The sequence below is a fragment of the Chrysemys picta genome, chromosome 21 (genome assembly GCF_011386835.1).
Source record: "Chrysemys picta bellii isolate R12L10 chromosome 21, ASM1138683v2, whole genome shotgun sequence".
Classification (NCBI taxonomy): Eukaryota; Metazoa; Chordata; order Testudines; family Emydidae; genus Chrysemys; species Chrysemys picta.
In genome coordinates this window covers 16,133,045-16,160,980 of record NC_088811.1, presented here as the reverse complement: position 1 = coordinate 16,160,980, position 27,936 = coordinate 16,133,045, and the positions used below count along the sequence as shown (strand labels likewise).

The window sequence follows — 27,936 nt, the reverse complement described above, 5'->3', positions numbered from 1 at the left end:
GATATTCCCTCACCCACCTTGTCTCGCTGATATCCTGGGACCAGCACGGCTGCAACACTTCATACAGAGCATCAAAGGCATTTAGACTTCACTGCCATTGAAACCATTGAGCCTATAGATCTCTGAAGATCTGGACTAAGGGAACCTACCCATGGAGAGGTGAAGGGAACAGGCCAAGATTGCCAACTGTCGCGATTTTATCCCAAGTCTCACGATATTTGGTGTATTTCTTAGAGCCCCCACTCCTAGAAACAAGGGATTGGAGGCAAATCTCAGCTTTCCTTTAAAAAAAACACCCCAAGTTTCTAGCCCTCTTGGTTGAGGAGAAAAACTCAAGAACACAACCCGAGTGACCGACATGTTCAGGAATCAGAAGGTAAAGGCAAAGATCCCGGTGTCTGGTCTTCAGAAAAACCCTCATGATTTTTAAGCCAATCTCATGATTTTTTAGGGCCTTACTTGTGATTTTTGCTTGCTTGAGGTTGGCAATACTGATACCGTGTGGGGAAGGTCAGAGGGGCTGGGCGCAGGCCTGGGCTGTGGAGTGAGTGGGCGGGGATGATGCTAGGAAACAGAACGCTGACCAGGGCTGGTCCATGGAGCAGTCAGAGCCAGCCGGTGCTCTCCTCTGGACTCGGTCTCCTACGCGGCAGTGGCTGTAGTGGGCCCATAGCCGAGTGAGGCCCTGACACGCTCAGAGGTCACCCTGAGCCAGTCGCCCGCCAGCATTGTGCCCTCCCGTAATCCTGCCAGTGGACCAGGACCTCTCTGCGCCCTGCTCCCATGTTGTGCTTGGGCTCTTCTGCTTCCCCTGAGCCTTCCTGAAAAGCCTGTTAATCTGTCCGGGCCACCACAGCCCAGGCGAAGGAGGGGAAGGCACGCGAGTAAATAGGACATGATGCTGCTTGAAATGATCTTGTGATGGAAGCCGAACGCAGGCAAGCATCGTGACAGCCAATGGGCCCGATTCTCAATCGCACCCTCGGGCCCCTTTACACCACTCTGGGTACGGCCCTCTGAGAACACTCCCTGGGCCAGGGAGAGGCTTGAGAAGCATAGCCCTGAGACTGCTCTGATCCATACCCTGGGCTGGGTTGAGCATGCAGGGGTGGGAGACCTGAGGACTGGGAGCAGGGGGTGCGGAGGGCGCTCAGCCCTGTACAGCATTGGGCCCTGAGCGATGAGCTTCTGGGCAGCATGCTGCAAAGCTGGAGTGGCTCTGGATCCCAGCCCTGAAGGGCGCCAGGCTCTGGGGTTTGGACAGCCTGAGAGCTGTGATGCGTTCAAGTCATGCATCTCTGCATGGGAGACAAGGATGCGGGCAGGCGTCGGGCTGAGATCCAGCATAAGAGGTAGACCCAGAGCTCCCTGGTCTGGACTGTGTAAATGAAATAGTTTCCTCTCTAGGTTACATTCCCCTGAGCCCCACAAGGGGAGCTGTAACCGCAGGTCGAAGCACCGGCAGGTGCAGCCAAAAGCATCAGCCTGGCAAGACGGTAACGTCCCCCACCCAAAAAGATCAGTGTCCTCAAGCCACCTGCAAAATCCGCACTCCCGTGGGCCCTATGAAATCCAGCCTGGCCGGCCGCACTGCTCCAGGAGCGTGGGCGTGTGACACGCCTGCACAGCCCGGTTCACTCCCCAGGGCCAGCGCGAGATTGTTCTCAGGTCTTTGTGCTCCATTCGGGTGAGGCTGAGGGGAGGGGAGCGGGGAGATAAGGGTCCTCTGCACAGTGAGCCTGAACTACCCCCGCCTTCTGCTGGGTAAATGTGTCTCCCTGAGGGGTGCTGGAAAGTGAGTCCTCCATCGCACAGGGGAGAAGCCGCCCCTGCAGCTGGGCCCAGCCTCTGCTGTTAAGGGGCACGGTCCATGGCTCCCTTTGCTAGCAGCAAGGAGCTTCAGCTGGGAGTTTTAACAGAGTAAATATTGAGTGGCGACCGCAGGATTTGGCCTCGCGTAGAGAAGAAGCATCCCCTAGTCGCGTCTCTCCTGGATCAGAGGGAAGCAGTTGGAACAAAGATGAAGTGGACGTGGCCAGAGTGATAACTGTGTCTCATTTCTGCCTCCCTCTCTGGAGTGACAATATCTGTCACCTGAAGGCTGGATGGCTCCAGGGCTGAGGAATACAACACAGCGCCTTCTGCTACTGGATCAACTATTCAAATCCAGCCCTGGCTGACAGTGATTGACACATGACTCATTTCTCTCTGACGGCAACGGGTAATGAGCCTTGGTTCAGATTGCAAAGGACAGGTGTCAAAACATCCTCCCCCAGCGCTATCTCATTGGTAATGGCAGCAGGAGCTAGAGATTACACAGGCATGGAGACTGACCTACCTGTTCCTCCAAAGAGGAGGTGGCGGAGTTGGCATGGCTGCTGTGCAGAGTTCAGAGAGAAAGCCGAACTTGCCTCTGTGCCTAGCAAGTTCCAGGTCATTTGCACTAAGCTAATAACAGAACCTGCATATAAGTCAGTAGCCAGGGCCTTCAGCTGATTGCCTGTGTCATGGGTTGGCTGTTTTCTGACACCACGGCTCTGCCAGTGCAGGTGTCTCTGTACCTCAAAGTCTGCACTTCCCTATGCAGCCTTCCCACGGTGACCAACTCCCTCAGGTAGATTCTTCTCATCCAGGTGCAGGAGAATTGTTTGCATTAATGACAGTAGTGCCCAGCACCTGAAGCCTAACACGGTAGCTCCAAGTGCCCCCATTCACATGCATCGTTCTTCCCCCTTGCAAGAGGGCCACAGAATCTCTCCCAGCAGGACTGTCTTGTAGTTCGCAGACACCAGTTGAACTGCTTCCAGTGCCTGGATTCACTGTCTGTAACTGGGATTTTAACCAGAACCCTGGAGGCCCTTAGCCAGCAGACCTATCGGGTGAGCCGTCTCTCTGCCCTAGCTGGGTGAAGCTCGTCTCAGCTGCAACTCGCTCTCTGTGCATCTGGAATTCACAGGGCTTCACGGCATTAGATGCATGTCATGGGGCACCAGCTGAGTTTCGAATTGGGGCTCAAATCCATAGGGATTTGGATCCATAGTTAGAAGGAAAATCGCTTTCGCCCTCTCCACCCCTAGGCAGCACATGGATGCGAGCGATGCATGCTTTGTTGTGTCTCTGTTTGCTGGGGGCTCCTTAAATCCAGGCTCTGAGACTCATCCATGAACCATGGGCTTTCCCGGTCACATCTGTACTGCATGGGGATCCGATCAACACAACCTAAACTCTCAATGCCCCGGTCAGGACTGTGGAGGGGTGTCCCCAGGTCGTGGGTTACCTGGCCTCTGTGGGTGCAGCAAAGGGGTTCTCCAGCTCAGAAGGGGATGGGACCCATCCCCGTGCTTTCTGGGGAAGGACCCTGGTTAGGATCAGTGCAGATGGACCTTAGGCTAGGATTGCTGAGCCAGCATGAGCATCTGCTCTGTGTACTGAAACGGCCGCCCGCTCTCCTTCCCAGCCAGCTGCTCTCGCAACAGCCAGCAGCCTGCGTGCATCAAAGCAAGAGGGGTGTTCCTACTACAAGGAGGACATTTAAAATGGGATTCAGTCACACCCATGAGGGCTCATGGGTGCTGTGGAGATACCAGTGCTTCCACAGGGCCAGAGCCGTCCATCTGCCAGGTCCTCTGGGAGCCGCTCACATCTGGTGCTGCGTGCCTGCCCGACGGACTGTCTAGGCAAATGGAGTCCAACGAACCATCCGGGAACTGACCAGCGGTAGCAAAAGCCAAGGTGGTGGTGGTAGTCGTCCCCCAAGCGGAAGGGGTTTGCTGCTCGGTTGTGACAGCAGCTTCGTGCAGAGGTGGATGGGATCTTTCAGCTCTCCTTTGGCAGAGAGGCTGCCCAGATCCAAACTGCAGTTCCTCCTTTGCCTAGTCCGGAGCCAATGTTTGACACTGATGGATTGAGGGGGGAAGAAACATCCATCCCGCACAGCAGAAGCTGCGGCAAGTGGAAAGCACCTGCCAGAGCAGAGACTTTATGCAGCTTGAAGCCGGCTGCAGAGAAACGTCTCGAGCCCAGAAGTATCGGTATGATCCAGTCTCCCAGCAGCCACGAAGTGCATGGGTGGAGGGGGAGAGAAGCCATGCAAAGGTCTCCAAGGGGAAGAGCAGGCATAGAGAGGCTGCCGAATGAAGAGGAATTGGGCCGTAAGTTGTTTCTTTGCAAAGACAGACTGGAAAATTGAAATGGTTGTAAACAGAGTGATTGGGCCGAAAGCAACAAGCCTGGGAAATGGGGGGCGATCCTAAAAGTACCTCCATGTTTTATTTCAAATTAGGCAGTTAAGTTTGAGGCATCTCCCAAAGAAGTGCCATGTTAACTGGTCCCCGAATCCTCCGCTCAGGCCAGTACATACTGGGGTGATAATGGTGACAAGAATCAATTACACGCGGAAGGGTGGCAAATGGACAATAGCTTTTCTTATAGGCCTGCTCAAAAATGCGACAGCAGGGTCTGGCTTCCGGGGTGGAGAACGAAGCCGAAACGGTTACTCCTGGATGCAAATGGTGCCATCCCACTGAGTTCTGTGCCTCATCACCTGCAATCTCTAGTATTACAGAGGCGTGATTGTGACACCGTGGTTATTATTGTCATCACCTGGCTTTCCATTTTAAAGCCAGGGCCAGATCCCGCAGCTGGCGAAAATCGGCGTTGCTCCATTGAAGTCCGTGCTGATTTACGCTAGCTCTTTAATTGGTACTGTCCTCTAATTTTCTTGGAAAACACCTGGAATTGGGTGGTCTTGGGCCCCAGCAGAATTTGTGGGTCATGTTGATGTTAGTTGGATACAGCAAATTTCCTTTGTGAGTACTCGAATAGCCCAGGATGAGAAATAGTGCAGAGAAGTTCCCACTCTATAGAATAATGATGGCTAGCTCTAATACCATGCTTTTCATCAGTAGATCTCAAAGCCCTTTACCAGGGAGAGCACTATCATTATCCCCATTTTACAGAGTGGGAAACTGAGGCCCAGATTGGGCAAGGGACTGGCCCTAGGTCACCCAGCAGGCCAGTGGCAGAACCAGGCTAGAAGCCAGGACTCCTGGATCACAGTCCAATGTGCTAGCTACTTGCCACCAGCTGACTCTACGGTGGGCAAAATGGCTAAAAGCTATATTTACATCATATGTAAACAGACACATGGCGGGTAGATATTAATCCTGGGTCAGGGTTAATATTATCTGGAATTTTAATTATTAGTTTCCTAACGTTCAAACTTTCTTCTTTCTTTATTTTTTTTTATCTCCAATTTTGACCTTCGAGACTTTCAGACTTCTTTTTTTATGACATCGTAATTTAACTGATAGCGGTTTACACATCTTTAACTGTGTCTTAATGAAGTGTTATCATGCATATCCGGAAACACTCATCAAGGCTGTTATCTGAACTGTACAGAGGGTATTGAGAGAGTTTTTTTTCAAACAGGCTTTGAAATGTATAGCATCAGATGTTAAATTAGAAGCAAAACGAAGTTAGAAAATATTCAGGCCTGGATTTTACTTTTTTCTTCTTAAAAACCTTGTCATTGTTTTGTAAGTCACAGACAGCCTGGTGACTGTTTATTATTACAAGTCCGGCTCTAGGACACAAAGGAAAACATGGTCCTTGTTCTGAGGACCTTCTGTAACCCATGCTAACACAGTGTGACGTGTTGTCCCCTCCTGGTGGTAAGAACAGGTATGAAAATTTGAGTCTGCTACTGACTCTAAGGCCTGGTCTACACTAGGGGGGAATCGATCTAAGATGCGCAACTTCAGCTATGACAGTAGCGTAGCTGAAGTCGACGTATCTTAGATCGACATAGAATCACTTACTTTGCATCCTCGCGGCACGGGATTGACGGCCGCCGCTCCCCCGTCGACTCCGCTTCCGCCTCTCGCCCTGGTGGAGTTCCGGAGTCGATGGGGAGCGCGTTCGGGGATCGCATCACGTCTAGACGAGACGCGATACGTCGTTCCCCGATAGATCGATCACTACCCGCTGATCTGGCGGGTAGTGTAGACATACCCTAAGATAGTAGACCGGCTCCTCTAGATCAAACTGCAGCAACTCATGCTCAAAGATCCTGGGTTCACTTTCCACAAATGACCCAATCAGGGGTATCACTATATTTAAAAGCCAAGGGCCATATGCTGAGAATTGCTGCGGATAGCTGGGTGGGAAACGGTTTCTGTGCTCCATAAATATTTACAAGATCTCAAACAAATTTCCTTTCCTGAGTCAGGATGAAAAGTTTGTCCTGAAAATTTTCACATTTTTGAGAATTTTTACATTTTCATTTCCCATTTCAACCTTTTTTTCCTTTTTTTCAATCTAAATTTACTAACGTTTCAAAGAAAAGTCATTTTGACTTGAAGAACCAAAACGGGACGTTGTGACAATTTTGAACCTTTTTTTTTTTTTTTTCTGAAGGTGGGAGATTCAGCTAAACCAACCCTTTCGTGGACGGTTTTTGCTTTTAAGAATCAGAATATTTTAGTGAAATGCAGTTTCTCGAGAATCTCAACCCGCTCTTGTGCTAAGCGCCTTCAGCCTAAGAGCTAAGCACCCTCGGCTCCCACTGAAGAAGTTACCAAAGGCACTCCCCACGTGGCAAGATCCGATACAGAAACGCACTGGGAGACCCAGAGATTAGTGTTCTGCTCTTTATTTAAATAGCTGAAAGTAGTGCTGACGGGCCCCAATCAGGGATCAGGGCCCCGGTGTGCTAGGTGCTGCACAAACATGTAAACCAAAGTCATGCCATGGAGAGCTCAGAGTCCAGGCTTATGGCAAGGCACTACAGGTTGGAACGCAGGTCGTGCTAGCTTAGAAAGCCTTGGTTTGTTCAATGGGGCTCAGCATGTATTGGCCTTGCTTGAGTTTTAAGACGGGATCTGAAATGGGTTTCATGCGCTATGGAAGGGAATCTAGATATTTCAAGATATTTTAGCACCACCCTCCTGCCTGCAAGTGCAGCCAGCGGCAGGAGGTGCAGCAGAACTCCCCAAAATAAATGCAACTGAGCTTTCCAAACTTGCAATGTTTTTTCAGTTGGATTCAGAGAGCGGGTGAACGGTTGAGTCCGGCTCAGAGAGCGGGTGAACGGTTGAGTCCGGCTCAGAGAGCGGGTGAACGGTTGAGTCCGGCTCAGAGAGCGGGTGAACGGTTGAGCGGGTGAATGGTTGAGTCCAGCTCAGAGAGCGGGTGAACGGTTGAGTCCGGCTCAGAGAGCGGGTGAACGGTTGAGCGGGTGAATGGTTGAGTCCAGCTCAGAGAGCGGGTGAACGGTTCAGTCCGGCTCAGCTAGTGGGCGAAAAGCCCATCCCTAAAGAAAGGCCATTTTGATCCAGTGGGTGGGGCACTGAACGGGGATTCAGGAGACCTGGGCGCTGTTCCCAGCTCTGCAACTGACCCATTGGGTGACCTTGGGTATGTCTCTGTGCCTCTATGTCCTCTCCCGTTCTTTGTCTGTCGTAAGCAGTGTAGGGCAGGGTCTGTCTCTTGCTATGTTCCCATACAGTGCCTAGCACAATGGGGCCTTGATCTAAGCAATGCTGTAATAGAAATAATAATGACGCCAACCGAGGCGCAAAGGATGCAGTAGTAGGTCTGACTCTCCTGACCTTCAAAGAGCCCTTTGTGACTCTCCACGTGTAGGCTGGGGGTGCAGGGCTAGTCGTACCGACAGCATTCCCCTCTCCTCGTTCGCCTGCCGCAGACGCCTCCACCGCGGCAGGGCCTGAGGACTGGAGCGGTGGGGCCGGTGGATGGCTGCTGCTGGCGACACGCCAAGGGATGGCCCTTTCCATTGTCTCCCCAGTGAAACAGCCACAACTGCCATGTATAAGTCCTTACGGGGGAAAACGTTGCCCTCACCTCATCCTGGCGGGAGGAACTGCTTCTGGGCAGCTGCTGAGAGCACACTGCCGGCACCATGAGGGTGGGGAAAGGAGACGGATCCTTGGCGAGCTTCCTCTCAGGAGTTCCTTGCGCCGTCTGATGAGGAGATTTGGGCTGGGAGTGCCCGAAATTACCCAGTGTGGCTCCATGCTGGGCGTGTAGTTACCGGTGTCACTGCCAGTTCCTCCAGCAGGGGGCAGGATTTGTCCCCCGAAGCAGCGGAGAGTTTGATCCAGAGAGAGGGGTGACTTCAGTGCTCTCCCACCAGCTCCCCCAGAATCCCACCGGGGTAGGGGAGAGTTCTGTGGGGGGAGGGGGAACCTGCCCCCGCAGGTAAAGGAAGGGGTTAATACATCATAAAACCCAAACTCTCCCCCCACTCCATAGCCCCCCCCCCCCCGTAGCTGCACCACCCCCCATTCTCCTCCCACTCCTTTGTGGGAGGGATCCATCCTGCCGGCGCTGGGCCTGGGGCGGCACCTCAGTGCCCCGCAGCAGCAACGAGGTGGGGAGGAAAGAGAGTGGCACGCAAGGCGAGGGCCGTTGCTTGGAGAACCCAGGGGAGTTCACCTTACTGTGCTGCAGGCTTCAGAGCTGCACCCCCTCCCCACGTGATGCACCTCCCCCCTCACCTGTCTGCATTCAGGAAGCCTCGGGTAAGGGATGAGCACATCAGATGGGAACAGCTAATCGGGCTGCCCCCGCTTCATTACCGAGCGCTGCTGGTGGAGAGCAGCCGCCCCGAGGCCTGGTGGTGAGCGGAGGAGAAGAGCAGGGGGGAGGGAGTAGAGATGCGGCCTCTCTCCCTATATCTGCCTCTGCTTCCTCCCTCCTTGGGTTCCCTCTGGCTGCCGGTTTTTGGGGCAGAGGGGCTGCGATGTGCTGATGAGCATCCGAATGATGCTACGTGGTTACGCAGCCCCTTTCACCTGGGGATTGCCAAGTCTTCTGTATAGAGCAGCCCGTCCTCCCAGCTCGTGAGGCCACACCGTCACCCCCACGTTGGGGGGGGGCTGAGACACCGGGTGGGGGTGTCCAATTGTGTCTAATGGTTAGACTAGGGGACTAGGCATCAGCAGACTTGCTGCCTGGCTGCGGGTGAGCCACTTCCCTGCTCCCTGCCTCAGTTTCCCCATCTATAACATGGGGACCTGCCCCTGATTGGAGGGGGTTGGAAGCGCTATGCAGTGCAAAACAGCATCGTCCTTCTGCCTGCTCAGAAGGGTGCCGGCCTGGTCTCCTTTTAGTGCTTGTGAGTAGTGGCATTGGCATCGGTTGCCAGCCCCGGATGGTGGACTCCTATGGAGAGCAGGAACTGGACGGAAGCCATCAACTCCTTTCCCAGAATCCATCAGACAGCCCCCAGGTGGGAACAGCTTTCAGCCACCCCAGCCCAGCACCAGCCTTATCAGGGCTGCTTTGTGGCAGTCCCCTGGTGCGAAGCCGACTTGAATCCAGAGGCTCTGGCTGGACATGAAGGAATCCCTGAACGGGGGAAAGGGCTGCCACAGCATCTCCTGCCCCTTGGGGCAGGGAGCATGCCTGGGGGAAGTGGGCCTGATCCCTGGCTGCTGGCACAACCCTTGGGGCCAATAGCAGGCAACATAGTTTACAGCAGCCTTGAGGAGGCTCTAAATTATGCCGGCAGCCAGGATGATGCAATACTGTCCCCGGATTATGGAGATGCAGACAGCTGCTTTGTGCCCCCTTTCCTCCCAACCTGCACCCTGTGCTTATTGAGTGCCGCTGGGAGCCCTGGCCCCTCAGCTGCGTTGGAACGGGTGACTTGGCAATAAGACGCTTGGAGAAACAGAAGAGCTGGGAGCCTGATGGTTCTGGGTCTTGGCCGGGTTCGTGGAGCTGTGCAGGCTGGGCACAGTGGGCGTGTTAGTCACACACTGCGCAGGTGGGTGTGTTCCAGACTCAGAGCTCTCAGCAGACTGTTTTCTAAGGCTCTCAAAGCAGACGTCCTGGGCCAGGTTGGAGCTTTGCACCAGAACCCCAGGAGCTGAGTTATAGATGAGGTTCTTGCTGGAAAGGGATGGTTTTCACGGAGTTGAGGCTTTGGGGTTTGTTCAGACGTGGGGTTCAGGAGATGCAAACGCTAAATGGGTAGAAACCAAAGGCAACATCCCCAACTGGGACCAGGGCCGGCTCCAGCTTTTTTGCCGCCCCAAGCGGCGAAGAAGAAAAAAAAGAAAACCCCGATTCAGCTGCCGCCGAAGTACCGCCGAAGAGGAAGAGACGGAGTGAAGGACCCGCCGCCGAAGACTAAAATGGAGCACATGAGCTGCCGCCCAAGTGCCCCCCAAGACCCGGACGTGCCGCCCCAATAACGGACGGAGTGCCGCCCCTTTCTATTGGCTGCCCCAGGCACCTGCTTTCTTGGCTGGTGCCTGGAGCCGGCCCTGGCTGGGACCTCTGGGGAGTGAAGCCGGGGATGCTGGCAGTGATCTCGGGTAGTAATTCTCATGCTAACGCTTGAGCCTCCCTCTTTTTAGAATCTCTGATGGAGCCCCGTAGTTAGGGTGAGCAAAGAGCAAGTGTGAAAAATCGGGACGGAGATGGGGGGGTAATCGGAACCTATATAAGAAAAAGCCCCAAATATCGAGACTGTCCCTATAAAATCGGGACATCTGGTCACCCTAACCATAGTCCCCCTATGGTTTAACACTTAGACTGTCTTTATGATCCCTGTGCTTTAGTTCCTAAGGGGAAGATCCTTCCCATTCTTCTGTGGCGGTGCTGGTAGACCTGGTGGAGAGGAAGGTGGGAGAATTTGGGGAGCTGGTATGGGGGTCAACCCTTCCCGAGGGGGCACCGTTGTGCTCAGTTGGCTTTTCAGGGTGAGTGGGGGCCATCTTTTGAGCCGTGCAGAGTGGGAGTGCAGGAGCTATTGCAGGGTCCGGGTTTTAGCAGCAGCTGCAAAGCAGTGTTGCTACCGCTTCACAGCACCAGGGGGGAAGCGCTGAAGATTCCTTTCCCCCGGCCCCTGCAGAGACAACCTCTGCCCCCAAGCTTGTCCATAGGGGCTCAGCACCAAGGAGAAGACTAGATTAATCCTTGTGACCACTCCAGCTTCCTTCCTCTGGAGACTCACTGGTGCAGGGAAAGAACCAGGCTGGTACTTAGCATGGTCCCAGCCAAACCCTGCAGTGAATTCCTCCAGGCCATAAGAAAATCAAAAGAAAACCTGTCTGGGGACCTGGGGCTCCATCAGGAGAGGCCTGGGAGAGGATCCACGCACCTGACCCACCACCTCTCCTGCAAAGCACAGACATTTCAATCACTTACTCTGCATCTCGCTTTTCTATTGTGTTGTAAAGTGATGCAGTTGTGAATTGTTTTCCTTTTTATGCATGGGTAATTAGAAGGTGGAACAGATGGCTGAGGCTTAGTTTAAAGTGATGTGTCCATTAAAATAAGATGCCAAGTGACTGTTCACTTTAACTGAGGGCTTGTTTACTCTAACAGGGTTTTGGCTCTGCTAAAATCCACAGTAAACAATCCAGGGGCTTTGGGAGAGGATTTGAGAAAGAAGGTTCCACTTAGGACTGCTCAAAAATTTTCCATCTCACTTGGTTTTTTTTTTTTTACAGGAAAATTGGGTTTTTGACCAAACATTTTTCATTAAAAATATCTCCTCCCCGTGGAATTTTTAACTTTTCATCAAAATAATGAATGCCCGAAAACCGAAATATTTCATTTCAGAAATGCCACTGCAGTGCTTCATGGGAGTTGTAGTTCAGTTGGCTCATGTCCCCATTCTCCTCTATGAAGGCTGAACTTCACAGCTGGACTTCGTCTCCCAGGATGCCTCCCCTCACCAAGAGGGTGGTGCATCATGGGAATTGTAGTCTGAACAGGGAGCCCAGGCTATACAGAAGGATGGGAGCATGAGGCACCTGAACTACAATTCCCATGAGGCGCCATGGGGGCATTTCCAAATTGAAATATTTTTATTTTCATCCAAAATATTTGGGGTTTTAATTTTTTGCCAAAACAGCAAAGTTTTCTATGGAATAAAACCTTCATTTTCTGACCAGCACTAGTTCCACTGCCTCTCAGGGCCGGCCCTGAATACCGCTCCAACAGGGAAAATGGAAGTATCCCCGCTCGTCATACTGTATACCAAGATGCAAAGACCTTGCTCTGGGCAGGAGCCGACTCCTGTGACCTTTTCCTTCCATCCAGCCATGAGGTGCTCAGTGCAGTACAAAATAATTGCTCCTGTCCTACTTTGAGACAAGTAGAGCTTGGAGGGAGTTTTATGAGTGACTGCTTTTGGATAACACACACACAAAACCCAGATTCTGCTGTGTTTTCCAGCAGGTTTGTTTTCAGCAGTGCTTGCGAGTACCTCGGGAGTAGGTTTCCCGGTGCAGTACCAGGGGTCGGCAATCAGCCATATGCAGAGTGGTAGAGAGAAGGTTCTCGAACGCAATTTGAACATGGGGTTTTGGTCTCCCCAGCAAAATTGCAGTGCCCAAGCCAGCCGATTGCACGCCACTAGTTATTGATGGGAGCAGCTTTCATCTGAGGATCTCAGAGCTTTACAAGCAAGTAATTACATCTCCCGACACCCCGTTAACAGACACTGGGATTCATTCACGGCTGGGTCCCACTCCCTCCTGCCAGCATAACCCAGAGTGCAGAGCACCAGCCACTGGAAAGTCTGCTCAGCAGGGGCACGCAGCCGGCCAGCAGTGCTAGCCAGAGCAGGGAGGTGCAGAGGATGGGCCATGTGATTCCCTCTGGCCAGCACAGCTGATTCAACGCTCTAAGCCCTGACTGCACTGTAAAGCTGTCATCCCGTGGCAGAGAGCAGCAATGCAAAATGCCACCTATCGTCGAGGTTGGGGTTAGAGATTATCTACTTGCCCACATGCTCAGGAGTTAGTACTGCATTCCGGACTCTGTTCTAACCAGTAGACCACACTCCCCTCCCAAAACTAAGAATGTACCCTGTAGCTCCCGCTCCTAATTCCTTGGTCTACGCACAAGGCCAGGCTCCTTTTCCAAAACTGAGAATGGACCCCCGAAGCCCTGGCACTTAATCTCCTGCTGTTGCTTCTAGACCACGTTCCTTCCCAGAGCTAGGAATAGAACCCAGGAGTCCTGACAGCCACTCTCAGCCCTAAAGCTTTCAAGCATGGCCCTGACGTATGCCAGAAGATGCACTCTAGCATCACCAGCTGACCCCAGTTCTAAACCAGTGGTGACCCAGCACGCTGTTGCCCTGTTTCAGAAGTCACATTCTGTCACTTTCTAATGACTGCAAAATTCAGCTCCTCTTCAGACATTTTTTCTGTTCTGATCCCGCGTGCCAGCCGCTCTTTTCCCTCGGCCAGGGCTGCTTTTCTCTGCAGCATGAACACGAGGTCCCCTAAGCACCAAAACCTTGCTGCCGAAACAGCCAGCCTTCTGTTAGCAGGGAAGGGAAAGGTATACGGCCCATCTACTGGGGGAAATTCGATGACAAACACAATGTCACACAAACGGTAACAATGCTGTGTGAACAGCCAGCCTTCTGTTACCAGGCAAAAGCCTAGCTCAGCCATCCAGGGAGGTTTTAAACAGGAAGTTGTTTCTGGATTGACACACACCACGCAGCTTTTTCTTCAGCATGCTATGCGATAAGTTATGCGTGCAACCCTCATTACACACACACGGTTCCAGTTACCGGCGAGCGCCCTCGCACGCAGCGCTGACAATATCCCCCTCGGTGCCATTGAGAGAAACTGCCCCGGGCTTCTCTCTAATGAAATGACTGCATGAAAATGTTGCTTTCTGAAGCTTTTTCCTCCTAACAAATCAGGCCAGGAAAGGTAAAACTTAGATGAGCTAACAGCTGTATGAGCCGGGCTTTTTCTGTTCCCTCCAGCCGCTTGGAAAGGCTTCACGATGTAAGGTGCTGAAACGGACAAAGCGTCACCCATGCTGACCGTAGTGCAGTCACATGGGGTGTCACCCGGTGTTGATGTTCCATGAGACTAGGCTGTAAGTGACAAGGATGAGGTAAAGCACAGTATCGGAGAAGTGTCAGCCCCTGATGATCCCAAAAATTCTTTGATCGCTCTGAGAGATGTCAGCCTCTGATGGTGCCATACACAAGGATTCATTAATGATTGGATTGTAGAACCCAGTCATAGGCAAGGAGGACGCTGTGATGCACTGTCAGAGATGTGTCGCACGAGGATGTTACGCGGCACTGGTGGAGAGGTGCCCACCTAGACTCACATAGCACATGAGGGTACGATGTTGCACCGTTGGAGCGACGTCTAGCAATAATGACATCCCGCCTGAAAATTGTCCACCGCGCCGTCAAAGAGAGGTCACTCTGATGATGTCACACTGGAGACTATTACGCCGCACTGTCAGAGCGGTGATGATGTCACCCACGTGGCTACGACGATGCGTCGTGAGTAGATACTGAGCTATAAAACCAAATGACTGGCTATGGAGCCTGCTCAGAGCGGCGGGGAGTGGGCCCCCGGGTGAACGTGACACGCCGGCTGACTCGAATGCATCCTGAGAGGTCAGACTCGTTGCTGTGATGCACGCGGCCACCCACGCCATCCACGGGGAGGTGTTGCCCTTTAGTGGGGTGGCACCCGCGCCTACCCTGGGATATCGCCAACCGCGGTCGCCCCCCAACCCATCCAGAGCCCAGGAAGACGACTCAGGCAGAGGGACGCTGGGATTGCTCCCAGGAAACGGGGACAGTGATACGCTGGAGTTCCTGGGCCAGATTCGTAGTGATGCTAAGGCCGCGAGGGGGGCGGTGAAAGTAAAGTGAGCACAAACAGCCCCCTGAGAATAGCTTTGCACACACAGTCACCGTGGACCACGTAGAGGGGGGTGTAAGGCCTCTACAGCAGCCCTGTTCCCAGTGCAGGGGGCAGGACGTATACAGGGCTGCCGTGCGCTTTGCCGGAGCCGCATCCTGCTTCCCAGGGACCATAGGGGCCCACAGGAAACAGAGGCCAGTGTCAATCACACCGAGAGCCAGGCAGGCCCCTGCACTGCCCCTGAGCAAGGAGAGAGGCTAACTGGGCGGCCTGCTCCTTTAGGGCCACGTTCGGTGATTCCCCACCCTGCTGCACCTGTGCAGGGAGGCGGGGGAAGGAAGCCCGGCAGCTGGAGGCTGGCAGAAGAGGAGAGCAGTGGAGCTATGTTGTGCCCTGGAGCGGAGCTAGCTCCCGGGGTGGGCTCTGGATTGAGGGCCAGGCTCCAGAGAGGCAGTCCTGGGGCACCGTTCTAGCAGAGGACTGGAGGGGCTCCAGCCCAGAGAGAGGCAGAAGTTGGATACTTCGGAGCTTTACGGAGGGGCCCAGGGAGACACGTTGGCTCCTGCAGCTCCGGAAGGAAAAGTGCGATTTTGGTGAGTCCTGTGGTGATGTGGAAGGACTTTGCTGTCAGGCCAGGAGAGCTGGCAAAGGGACTCTGAAGAGGCCAACTGGGAGGAGCCAGCTTCGGGCCTAACCAGTTACAACTGGGCTTGGGTACTCCGGGAAGGGGTGACACTTCCCCAGAGAGCTTGTAGCCCAGGATGTGACAGGAGGGCAGGACAAACAGACCTGGGTGTGGGGTAATCAAACAAAGAGAGTTAAACAGGAGTCTCATTGGAGATCTGTATATGACGCCAGCTTCCTCCCCCCAAAATTAGAATCACCGGCTTGTCAGGTTCCCCATTGCAGGCAGACAACTGAGCCCTACGATTTGTGTCAAGGCCTCCGGGCCGGCGGGAAAGGCAGAGCGGGTGTTGGGCTCTGCACTCAGCCCACCCACCATCCACCAATCCACCCCCACGGTCACTGCCGAGCCGTTCGCGAATTCTCCTGTAAGCGGTGGCAATGCTCTGACGCCCCCTTCCCCGGGGAGACAGGCTGTCAAACTGACATTAGCGGATCAGGCGTACTCGGGAGACGGCAGACCCTCGGCCCCACGGCCACATCCCCACAGGGGCTGCTTTATCTGCTGCTCCTTTCGTTCCTCTCCAGCTGGGATTGAATTCCTCTGAGCAAACTGTGCCTCTTACTTGGTTCTTGTTCTGCCCGGTGCATTGTGGGAGAGAAACCCAGCCATTTCCATCTTCTTTCATGGCTCCGTCGCTGCTAGGGGATTACATACAGAGTGGGACAAACCTGTACAAATATACATACACACATCTATACACAAGCACATGAAACACATACCTCCACGCACAACTATATGCACAATGAATACACATTCACAATATTACATACACACCACTAAATATACACCGTGCATATGCTTGCAAGCAACTATATATACCTGATGAATACACATACACAAAACTAGATACAGACACGGAATACACCTATGCACAACTAAACATACATGGATACTGTATTAGCCGCACAATGCACACATATACGTATATATGACAATATATGCACTCACCTATATATAAACATATACACATATTTGGTACACACACATGCGATATCCACACAAACATGCATTAAATTCTACATATACAGTATATGCACAAACACACAAGTACATATTCTGCAATTTCACAACACATATGCCTACACACAACTCTGTATACACAATGCATACACCGACACACAATGGTACATACACACAGACTGCATCGTCCTCACAAATATACACATCAAGGTGTACATACACAACACACACATGCACCGTACATTCACCCACCTGTATATTAAATCACACATACACACAATTTAAGATCATAAGTTCTTCCAGGCCGGGACCTTGTGTGATTGTATTTGTCTGCAAAGCGCTCTGAACTCTTACAGAGAGGCAGAGATAACACTATATTATAAACTATACACACACACTCATGCTACATATAAACACACACACGCACACCACAGAGAAACACAACACACACAAATGCTATGTGTACACAGTGCATGGATTCAGAGTGAGACATGCACGCCTGTGCACACACGCTCAGATCGCAAGCACACGCAGAGGCCCGAAATGACCCCTGACGGGTGCGGGGAGAGGCAGGAAGAGAGGAGAAGCAGGAGAGTATATGGGTACAGAAAGAGACGTGGCCACTCCTCAGCCGGCGTAAATCAGTATAGCTCCATTGGGATCAGCGGCGCGCCAATGTTTTACACCCAACTCTGAAGCTTTATGGACGTGATGGAGCTGCACTGATTTCCACCAGCTGAAGATCTGGCCCACTGACGTCAGTGAAGTTTCCCTGATTTATGCCAACTGAGGATCTGGACCCTAGAGAGGGAGGGGAGCTAAAGACGAGGGAAGACAGGAAGGGAGAGAGAAAGAGGAAGGAGCTGTTGGAGGAGAACCAGAACAAAGTGGCAACGTTTGGTAAAAACTCGGGTCTTCATCCCAAAACACCCCCCCGGAGCGAGGGAAAGAAAGAAAACTCTGTCTCATTAAGAAAGCAAATGAGCAAGCGAGCTCCTGAGAGAGCTTCGGTGGAATGAACCCTTTGGTGCAAAGCCGGCGAGAGCCTGAATCCGCTTCCAATGGGTCATTGGAGCTCTGCTATCGGCATAATGAGATGTCGGTAATGGAACAGCAGCAATAGCACTGCTAATTATAACAACATTAGCTCTGAAGTGCTGTAATTGCCAATCGAAAATGCCGTCGGTTCTGGGAGCTGGGCACTATTACGGAGACACGGCTCCATTTGCGGGGTGCATTAGTGTTTCAGTCTCCGGCAACGCTGCCCCATTTCCACTTCTAGCACCCACCACATGTATACACTCTCTCTCTCTGGCCTCCATGGCGGGCTGTCTGGTTGTTTTAACAGCCCTTGGTTTGATCCTACGCTCTGGTTCCGTTTCACCCACTGAGTGGTTTTATTACCATCACACTCGGGATGTTTCAAAGGATTTAAGAGAAGAGTTCTGCACCCTCCGCAAGGAGCAATAAAGACGCTTGACTCCACCACGCTCTGATTGCAACATCCTGAAGCTCTTTTCTCTCCTTCCTTTCCCCTCACGCTCCCTGGCTCGGTGGCTGCTCCGTTCTGTGTTCTCCTCGCCAACTAGCTGGCAATGCCTAAATATGCTCAGCTAAACCAAACAGGTTAAAATCAGCCACATCCCGGGGGTCTGGGAGAAGTCGCCGAGCAGACAGTGGGTTATTTTATTTTTTTTTAGCTTGCGACAAATCACCGAGACTGGGAAACAGGTGGCTTTGGGGGATCCTTGGATCCTCTGCAAGGGGTGGGGGGGTTAGCAAGATATCAAGCCAGCATCCCAATTATGCCATCTGGGGGGTTCTTTGTGCCAGGGGAATCCCCAGGTAGCCTGTTCAGCTCACTCTCAGGTTGCTTGGTGCTGCTGGAGGAGGGACTGTGGGTTTGGCTCTTTCAAAAGATCCACATTCAGTTTTTATCTCTGTGCTGGGTCAGACTAAATCATCCTGATCCGGAGACCCCCCCCCCATTGAAAAGTCCTACAGAATTCAAAGGGAACAATCCGTTTTCTATCGAATGTATGAGCCAGGCAGTAAAATTTGACGGTAGAGGCTTCATTCGCTACTAAACCCTATTCCTATGGAATGCAATTGGTTTGATCACCATTTATTTCTATAGGACGTTCCCGTTAGGGCTGAACTTTGGGAGCGTTCAGATCCAGTTCTGAACTTTGTCTCTGGCTCTACTCTCAATAACGTGCCACATTCAAAATCCCAGTGCAACTGGGCGTCAGGGGATTCCATCCTGCACAGAGGTGCAGGGCCATTCTGCAGACTCACCCCGGAATGTCAGATCAGATGTGCCTCATCAGCTCCAGGGTATAAGTGGGTTGAGAGTTTCTCTCCAAGGCCTGTCAGGACTCGGATAAAAGGTGTGATGTCACAAGGTGTTGGCTAACAGTCTAACAAACCTCTAGTGTAGACAAGGCAGTATAGACTGTAACATGGGCTAAGTGGGTCAAGTTAAAGCCTGTGCTTGCTCCTTGCTTAGCATCTGTTAAAGCGAAGCCAGTAGGCTTTGCCCACTAGACTTCAGACCTGTTAGTTAGAATGTGTTAGCTAACGTGTGCTAACATCACCCCTTGTCTCCTCGGCTAGACAAGCCCTGGGGCAGGAGAGAGGTTGAGGGACAAAGGGAAATATCCCGGGGAACAACCAAGCTCAGGGTTTTGTTGTTACTTAACAAAGGCAAATGCTAGGAATGGGGGTGAGCCTGGACAATCTCTGGGTGTGGGTTCATGCTGCGTTAACATCGCTCACTTTGGAGCTGGAGGACTTGGTTCTGGATTTGAACTTTACCACATGGACCCGCCAGTGCTGGGAGTGAGGGTTGGGTTGATCCATCCCAGTGGTTCTCAACCAGGGGTACACGTACCCCGGAGGATACGCAGAGGCCTTCCAGGAGATACATCCACTCATCTAGGTATTTGCGGAGTTTTACAACAGGCTACATAGAAAGCACCAGTGAAGTCAGTATAAACTAAAATTTCATGCAGACAATGACTTGTTTATACTGCTCTTTATACCATACACTGAAATGTAAGTACAATATTTTTATATCAGTTGATTTATTTTATAATTCTAGGGTAAAACGGAGAAAGTCAGCAATTTGTCAGTAATAGTGCGCTGTATTTTTATGTCTGGTTTTGTCAGCAAGTCGTTTTTAAATGAGGTGAAACTTGGGGGGTACGCAGGACAAATCCGCCTCCTGAAAGGGGTACAGTCGTCTGGAAAGGTTGAGAGCCACTCTTCTATCCCGGGCACTTTACTCTACAACTCACGGGTGCCTGGGAGGGCGTTCACAGACAGTGCTGTGCTGATGCACCAGCATCAGAGCGTGTGCTTTCGTAGAGTTTAACTTAACCAGTATCAGTGTGTGAACTGTCTTTGCTGGTCTGTCCGTGCCCTTGCTTTTCATGTACTTTTCTTTTCAATAACACAATTACTTACCCTTCTGAGGAGCTGTCAGTGTTGGTAAACTCCAGCTGCTAAACTGCATTACACAGATCTCCCCTTAAATCTTTGCAGTTATTAATAGTTTATTGATCCTGGTCCCATTGCTGGTGAAAAGAATCTCCATCCCAGGCTCCTGTTATCTGAATACTGACTGCTAACCAGCTGGCCGATCGATGCCACTCAAGCCCCTGGGGAAAAGCTCTCCTGCCTGCTTAATCCACTTTAGGAAGAAGGCACTGGCAGCTCAGGGGGGAGTTTGGATTAGGTGGTGAAAATATGAAGCCAAGGAGAGTCGTGGCCTGGGTGCAACTGGGGTCAACAAAGAAAGTGCCAACAGGCAAAGTTAGGATTCTGATCTTCTCCATAAGGGTTTTGCTGCCTGTCCTGCTCTGCTAAGCACACTTCAGGTGTGATGTAAGTTTGTTTTATCCAGGGGAGAGCCAGGATTCTTGGAGCCTGATCTCAGGCAAATCTCTTAGCCTCAGTTTCCTCATCTGTACAATGGGTAATTGCATGTGCAACAACACCCCCAGTAAAAGCATCCTTAGAGATTGAAACTGGGAACCTTGGGAGCTGGAAAGCATAGGAGTCCACTGCCTGAGCCAATGGATCAGGGTTGTTAGAGCAGGGGCAGTAGGCAACTCATAAACTTTTCTGTGTAGTCTGGCCAATAGAGGGGGGCAAAGAGCTGCATTGTGTTAGTGTGGCTTACCGGGGAATTCTGAGTCTTGGTTAATGTTTTGAGGACACTGGGAAACCCTCAGACCAAAGGTGTCATAGGAGCACCACGTATAAATGCCCATTATTTGATCCCCCGCCCCATGCACACTCTTTCACAGTGTGCGCGCAGAAGTGTGCAAGGCAACTATAAGGTATTGATACTGGATCTCAGGGTGGGCCCAAAGCTCGGATCCAAATACCCCTGGAAACTGGGAACGTTCAGAGGCAGATCGATTCACTGCAGCAGGGTGGCAGAGAAGTCCATGGGAGGCAGCGCTGGCCAGACAACAAAATTTCCCTCTTGTGAAAAATCGCTGAGGGAGGGAATTGACCCAAATTGGGACAAGAAGTCAAAAAAATGATTTTTTTGGTGGAAGGAAAATTATCAACAAAAAATCTATTTCAGGAGAACCAAAATGGAATGTTTTGGCTTGGGGGGTTAGGAACCTGGGTTCCACACGTCACCCAGGTGAAAGTAACAGCTCAAGCCTGTAGGGACTCCCTTAAAATGTTATTAAGATGATGTTAAAAAAAAAGTGACCGGTACAGAGTTTAAGCATAGAAGTTTCTGGTTATCAGGGAATAACATACAGATTATCGAGGGCACAAAGTTTGGTTTAAGATTGGGTGGTATAAGGAATCCATAATCTGCAATATTCCTGATTGGGGGGCGGGGAAAGGTTGATGTGTCAAAGTACAGACATTGAGGTATGGGCGGGGAGGAATAGCTCAGTGGTTTGAGCATTGGTCTGCTAAACCCAGGGTTGTGAATTCAATCTTTGAGGGGGCCACTTAGGGATCTGGGGCAAAAATCAGTACTTGGTCCTGCTAGTGAAGGCTGGGGGCTGGACTCGATGACCTTTCAAGGTCCCTTCCAGTTCTAGGAGATAGGTATATCTCCATATATTAAAGTGGCTATGTTTGGGTGTGGAGTATAATGAGTGGATACGATGATGAGGATGGATTAACCTTCATTTGGTGAGATTTAATGTTCAGGGAGTTTATGGTTCCAGTTCATATGATCCAATGGAGAAAGTCTCTTGGTCCCTTTCTCAAAGTCGAAGAATGATGTCACTCTGGCTCACACCTCCTGGTACTGTCGGGGGCGGAGGGGGGGAGGGGGGGGGGGGAGAGCAGGCAAGTAAAGTTTGCAGGGTTTGGAGCTCTCTAAAGGTGCCAGAGATTTTCAGAGATGAAACTGGCTGAGAGATTTTTGCGAAGATGATCTGGAGTGAGGGCTTTAAGGCTAAACAAAATGAGACAGCAAACCTCTGGCTTAAGCAGACTAAATAGAGACAGGCAGTAAGCAGGCTGTCCACACAGGTCTGCTGATGCCCCTGAATCCTGACCTACAATACCCCCTACTTCCCAGTCCTGACTCCCCACCCTGTCTGCCAATGCACCTCAACCCTGATCTACAGCCCCCGCTATTCCCATCCTGCCTCTCTCATGAGCAGAGAGTGCATTGCCCTCCCATTCTTGTTGCTTTGCGACTACTCCCAAGGGGCTAGACTTTCCAAAGAGCTCAGCTCCTGTTTTAGGCACCCAAGTACCTGCTTTTTTAACCGCTCGGCAAGCGGGGGGCCAGGACTCTTCTGAAAACCTGGCCCCAATTTTAGGTGCTGGCCCTTGAGCTCTTTGGAAATCTGGCCTGTTCCCCACAATGACCCCATGTGCAAAATGGGTGCAAGATGCTATGGCTCTGATCTGATTTTACACCTCTCTGCACGGGGTATAACCGACAACACAGGGCAGGGGAGAACTGGTTGACGCTGATGGACTCATCTCGCTGATGAGGTCAGGACTCACTTCCCGTCCCCTTATCTCTCTGGTCCTGAGCTCGGGTGGTGACATATATCAGGTCTGTGGCTCCCCCTCGCCCCTCCTGCCGCTGAGTCCCCCTGGGGCGTTTGTTTGATTAACTCACAGTCACATGCCCCCATGGCCAGTTCGATTGATCTCTCTTACCAATAAACCTTCATCCTTGCTCTCAGCCGAGCTTCACATTTATTTTCCTTTTCTGTTGGCTGCTGAGATGAGTAAGGGGCACTTTGATTTTTCTACTTCACCTTCTCAGGGCCTCCTGGGCTGGGATAAGGCCGTGTCACTGGATCAATTTAATCCCAGCGTAGACAAATGTCAGGATCTGGCTTGGAGGAGCTGCTGGAATCGATAGTGCCCTGGCCGGAACTTCAGTCAGAAGTTTCTCTCTCACTCCCCTCTGTTAATGCACCGTATCTGGCCAACGCCCCTTCCTGTAGCGCGAGGGATGTGGCCTACTGCTTCCTGTTACACCTGCACACACTTTATCCCTCTGAACTGTACCGAAGATGTTCAGCGTAGACAGGTGCCTTGGAAGGCAAAGTTTAAACCATTTGAGCATGGTGTTGGGAAAAGACCTTGCTCTTCCCGAGCACCTCCTATCCCAGATCTCTCCGAGCTTTGCAGCCTGTGTGTGTGTTAAGAAATCAAGAGGTGATGTATTTAGAAAAGATACACAATAAATAATCCTCTAAAGAACATATAATTAACCTATGGAACTCCCGGCTGCTGGACACAATTGAGGCAAATGTCTCAATGTAAGGCAGAAGAGGATCACACTATTCTAAGAGTAGCAATGGTAACGAGTATAAGCATCATCAACCATAGGACTTCAGGCCCTAATGCTGATTGTTGTCCGGTCAGGAAGAAACATCCACCTCCCTATGGTATAATGCTGGGCAATTGTCCTCATGCACTATAGGACTGGTTTGCCTTCTACTCAAATCCTGCTGGAGAGTTTAGGAGGCAGAGTTCTAGGAAATCCCAGACACTTCCCTTCTGTCCACGCAGTTAAAAAAAGCTCTTAAACAAAGCTCGGTTGTGTTCCTAATATGCCCATGGACTGATTTACATGACTAGTTGCACAAGACTCCGTGATGAGAGGTGACAGAATATAACCCCAGCTGCAAACTAGAACAGTGAGGTGATCGCCAGAGCCCTGCGCGGATACAAAATGTGCATGTGCATCCGATCCGGGATCCGCAAACATGGTGCACGGCTATAAAGCGGATATCTGCAGATTTTCAGGCCTTTAGTGATCACTGCCAGCTTCTCTCCTGAAGGAGCGCCTTCCTATGCTGCTAGCTTCTCCACTCATGCCAATGGGGAGAGACTGGTGTCGCCTGTTACCGTGGACTCTGCATTGTAGCTTTGTGGGTTACTAACTGTGAATGAGCTGCACCACCCTGTGCTGTGAACCTATCAAGCACCTAGAGGTATGAGGAAGGGAGATAGTCCAGTGGTTACGGCATTAGCTTAGAATCTGGAGCACCTGGGTTTAAGTCCTTGTTGTACTATAGATATCTGTGACCTGGGCCTCAGTTTTCTCCTCTGTAAAATGGGGATAATGACTCTTCCCTGCCTCACAGGGCAGCCATTTCGGATTGTGAGGCTGCCTGATGTTCTCGAGATAGGGGCCATAAGTCCCTGTGGTAGATGCTTCGAGAAGTGCTGCTGGTGTATCAGTAGGCAGCATGCTTCCTCCTAGAGTGAACAGAGCCTTTTGGTGCTAGGGGGAGCCGGGCTGATTGCTGGTGATTGGGTGGGATGTTCAGTATCACTCCCAGCTGGCCTCATTTTGTACCACGTGTTTTACTCTTGACCCCAGTAGGAGTAGCAATTGGCCAGTCCTGAGCGCTTTTGAAATTCCCACCCTTGGGTCGTGGGTGTTACGTCTACACTGCAGCTAGGAGTGAGCCTCCCAACCCGGGTAGCTAGACTCGCGCTAGTCGGGCTTCAGCTTGCACGCCCCTAGGAAGTGTGGAGGGTTTAGGCCCAGTGCCCTGGCCGCATGACAACATGCATAACAGTTACTTTCTGTCTCCCTGCATCCCTAAAGTTTCAGGTGACTGTAATGGTCACCAGGAGAGCTGGCTGAAAAAAATTTCAGCTGGACAGAAAAATGCAGTTTCATCAGAATCAAAACATTTCTCAGGGATGTGTCGATTTCAGCTTCGACGGGAGACGGTAATAAAGAGCCGTTTTGGCTTTCTCATTTCATTTTGATAATGCCAAAACGTTTTCTTTTGATGAGGTCAAAATGTTCCGGCTCCACTTTCTTGTTTCATTTCATTTCATTTTGACTTGGTATTATATTAAAATATTAATGTTGTTATAATATACGTGTGTGTTTTATATTCTACGATAACATTCCAGCATTGTTGAAATGAAATATTTTTTATCTTATTGAATTGAAATATTTCATTGTTTCCAATTTTTTTTATTTTTTTTTGGAATGTCCATTCCATGGTACATTTTTTTAAATTTCAACTTCCCATTCAGAATGAAAACAAATTTAGAGATATCATCAGAATTTCCCACGGAAATTCCATTTTCCAACCATCTCTAGTTACTACCTTCTGTTACAAGCTGCTGTGTACAGAGGGGTTGCAACCAGTGACACCAGATCTGAGCAGAACCTCAGTTCTGATGGAGTTCGGAGCTGGATTTCCATTCTAGGACTTGCACTCATTTCTAGTCATGTAGTGCGCTCTTAGAAAGCTGCAGACGTGGGTGCAAGTCAGTGGTGCATGTTGTGGCTGCTGTATAAGAAATGTGTTTGATCTGTAAAGCAGAGGAGAATCCTAAAGGATTACTGATGTCATGTGAGCGTAAGATCTCAGTTATGTTACCATAACGTTTCCTTTTCCCTCTCCCTTCCCAGTCTTCCGGAGGTTCGGATCTCAGACAACGGCCCGTACGAGTGTCATGTGGGCATTTACGACAGAGCTACCCGGGAGAAGGTGGTCCTGGCATCTGGCAACATATTCCTCAACGTGATGTGTAAGTGCAGCGCCTCTTCCCTGGCTGCGGGTGGCAGGGATGGGAGCTATGGGTGGTGGTGGGAAAGAAATGAGTCCTGCTCTGAAATCTCTGCACAAACCGGACCGAAAGCCAGCAGCTGGATTGCTCTGCTGTAACCCCTTGGCCAGGATGCAGGGATCATTAACCTGCTCCCAGCATGCAGTGTGCATCCCAAGCATGAACATGGCCAAAACAAGGGAAAGAATACAGTGCTTTGTTGGGGACATAACGGAAATGGAGCATTAAACTGCACAAGAAACTACAGTGGAGGGTGACTCGCCCCACAGATGTCCATTCCCCGCCAGTTGTACTTCCTGAGAGAAAGCAAAGTCCTATGTTAATGCCATCAGAGCACCAGATATGCAGAGAGAACATCTGCTCTGCAGCGCCAACACATCCCCAGATGGTTTGAAGCCCATGTCTCCCAAAAGGTAGCCTGGTGCAATGTAGCTTCATGTCAGTCACTGAGTACAGCGCAAAGGAGAAAGGAGTTGGGTTGGAGATGGTTGAAGTGGCCAGGTATGTCCTGCCTGATGGATGTGGTCTCTCTGGATATGTTATTTTAAGGGAGCGTGGAAAAAGTCCCACTCTTTTCAGGGGCAGTCAGAAGGAGACTGGTATTTACTAAGCTACTCGGCAGTGCTCAGCGCACCATGGAGAAATAGGGAGCTGATGAATGGGCATCAGCTAGGGCTGGAGTTTGCGGTTCCCGGGACTTCCTCCACAATGGCAGTAATTGCTGCTCCGAGCAGAGAGGGGACAGCCAGCGCAAGGCAGCTCCTCTCCAGCATGTCATGAGGAAGGGCACCAGGCAGAAGGGGAAAGTTCGCAGAGGGATTTTTATGGGGGGAATTGCTGCACACCCCAGACACCCGCACTTCATCTAACGGCAGGATTTTGCTAAAGCAATCTATTCCATGCCTGCAGCCTTTCCGCCGCGGCAGGAGAAGCTGCTGGGAGCCTGGTAGATCCCAGGAGCTAAGCAGGGTCAGGCGAGGTCACTGCTTTAGATGACAGGCCCTCGGAGGAACAACGAAGTGATGGTGTTGATTTAGAAGGCGGCACTCTTCCCTCTGAGTGAGGGCAGAACTAATGCCCTTGTATGGCATTAGGGGGCTGTCGCAGAGGAGCTGCCTGTTGACCAGCGTGTAAATCCTGACCAGCTGTGGGTATCAGCGCTTCCGTGGCAACACTTGTGTCTTAGAGTCGGTGTTGAGTAATTTCCTGCCGCCAGCCTCACCCCCCTGCCATCTGAGGGATGTAGCCTCTTCCCTCCCTGTCTGTAGTGTGTCTGCCAGTCACATGGCATCATTATTTGTATTACAGTCACCCCCAAAGGCCCCAACTAAAATCAGGGCCCCTTGTGCCAGGTGCTGTACAGACACCTAGTGAGAGACAGTCCCTACCCTGGAGAACTTACAATCTAAATACAGGGAAAGGAAGGGGAGGAGAAACTGAGGCAAAGTGACTTGCCTAGGGTGGCTTGCCGAGGCTAAGCCTAATTGCAGTCGCTGGACCAAGAGGGGTCCCACCCGGCAGGTAGGTGAAGCCAGTCCTGCCTCGCCCGGCCCTGTGGAGAGAAGGGTGTACAGTAGAACCTCAGAGTTACAAACTGACTGGTCAACCACACACCTCATTTGGACCGGGACGTACGCAATCAGGCAGCAGCAGAGACCAAAAAAAAAAAAAAGCAGATACAGTACAGTGCTGCGTTAAATGTAAACTACTAAACAAAAATAAAGGGGAAATTAAAAAAAAAAAGATTTGACAAGGTAAGGAAACCGTTTCTGTGCTTGTTTCATTTGAATTAAGATGGTTAAAAGCTGCGTTTTTCTTCTGCCTAGTAAAGTTTTAAAGCTTTATTAAGTCAGTGTTCAGTTGTAAACTTTTGAAAGAACCACCATGACGTTTTGTTCAGCGTTCCAAACCCCCTCCATTCCCGAGGTGTTCCTAACGCTGAGGTTCTACTGTAGTTCCTACTGATGGGTGGTGATCTGGGAACATGTGCTTGGGATGCTGACCACAGTTCTCTGGTCAAAAAGAACAGGAGTACTTGTGACACCTTAGAGACTAACAAATTTATTAGCGCATAAGCTTTCATGGGCTACAGCCCACTTCTTCGGATGCATATAGAATGGAACATATATTGAGGAGATATATATACACACATACAGAGAGCATGAACAGGTGGGAGTTGTCTTACCAACTCCGAGAGGCCAATTAAGTAAGAGGGGGGAAAAAAAAAACTTTTGAAGTGATAATCAAGATAGCCCAGTACAGACACAGTACAGTGTAGTCCACGAACGCTTATGCTCTAATAAATTTGTTAGTCTCTAAGGTGCCACAAGTACTCCTGTTCTTTTTCCAGTACAGACAGTTTGATAAGAAGTGTGAGAATACTTACATTTTCTCTGGTCGTTATCACATCCTGCATGTCTGGGCTACAGCAGGCACAGGGGGAGGGATAGCTCAGGGGTTGGAGCATTGGCCTGCTAAACCCAGCGTTGTGAGTTCAGTCCTTGAGGGGGCCACTTAGGGATCTGGGGGCAAAATCAGTACTTGGTCCTGCTA

General features: G+C 51.0%; 1 protein-coding gene across 2 annotated transcripts in view; it reads left to right on the top strand.

Annotated features, from left to right (window-relative positions):
* IGSF21 (immunoglobin superfamily member 21) overlaps positions 1-27,936 on the top strand; it is a 305,537-nt gene that overhangs the window by 215,759 nt on the left and 61,842 nt on the right. For both annotated transcript variants that reach the window (XM_024111253.3, XM_005309901.5), the window contains one exon: positions 25,226-25,344. In XM_024111253.3, the coding sequence (XP_023967021.2) occupies positions 25,226-25,344 (119 nt within the window). The remainder of the gene's footprint in view (positions 1-25,225; positions 25,345-27,936) is intronic.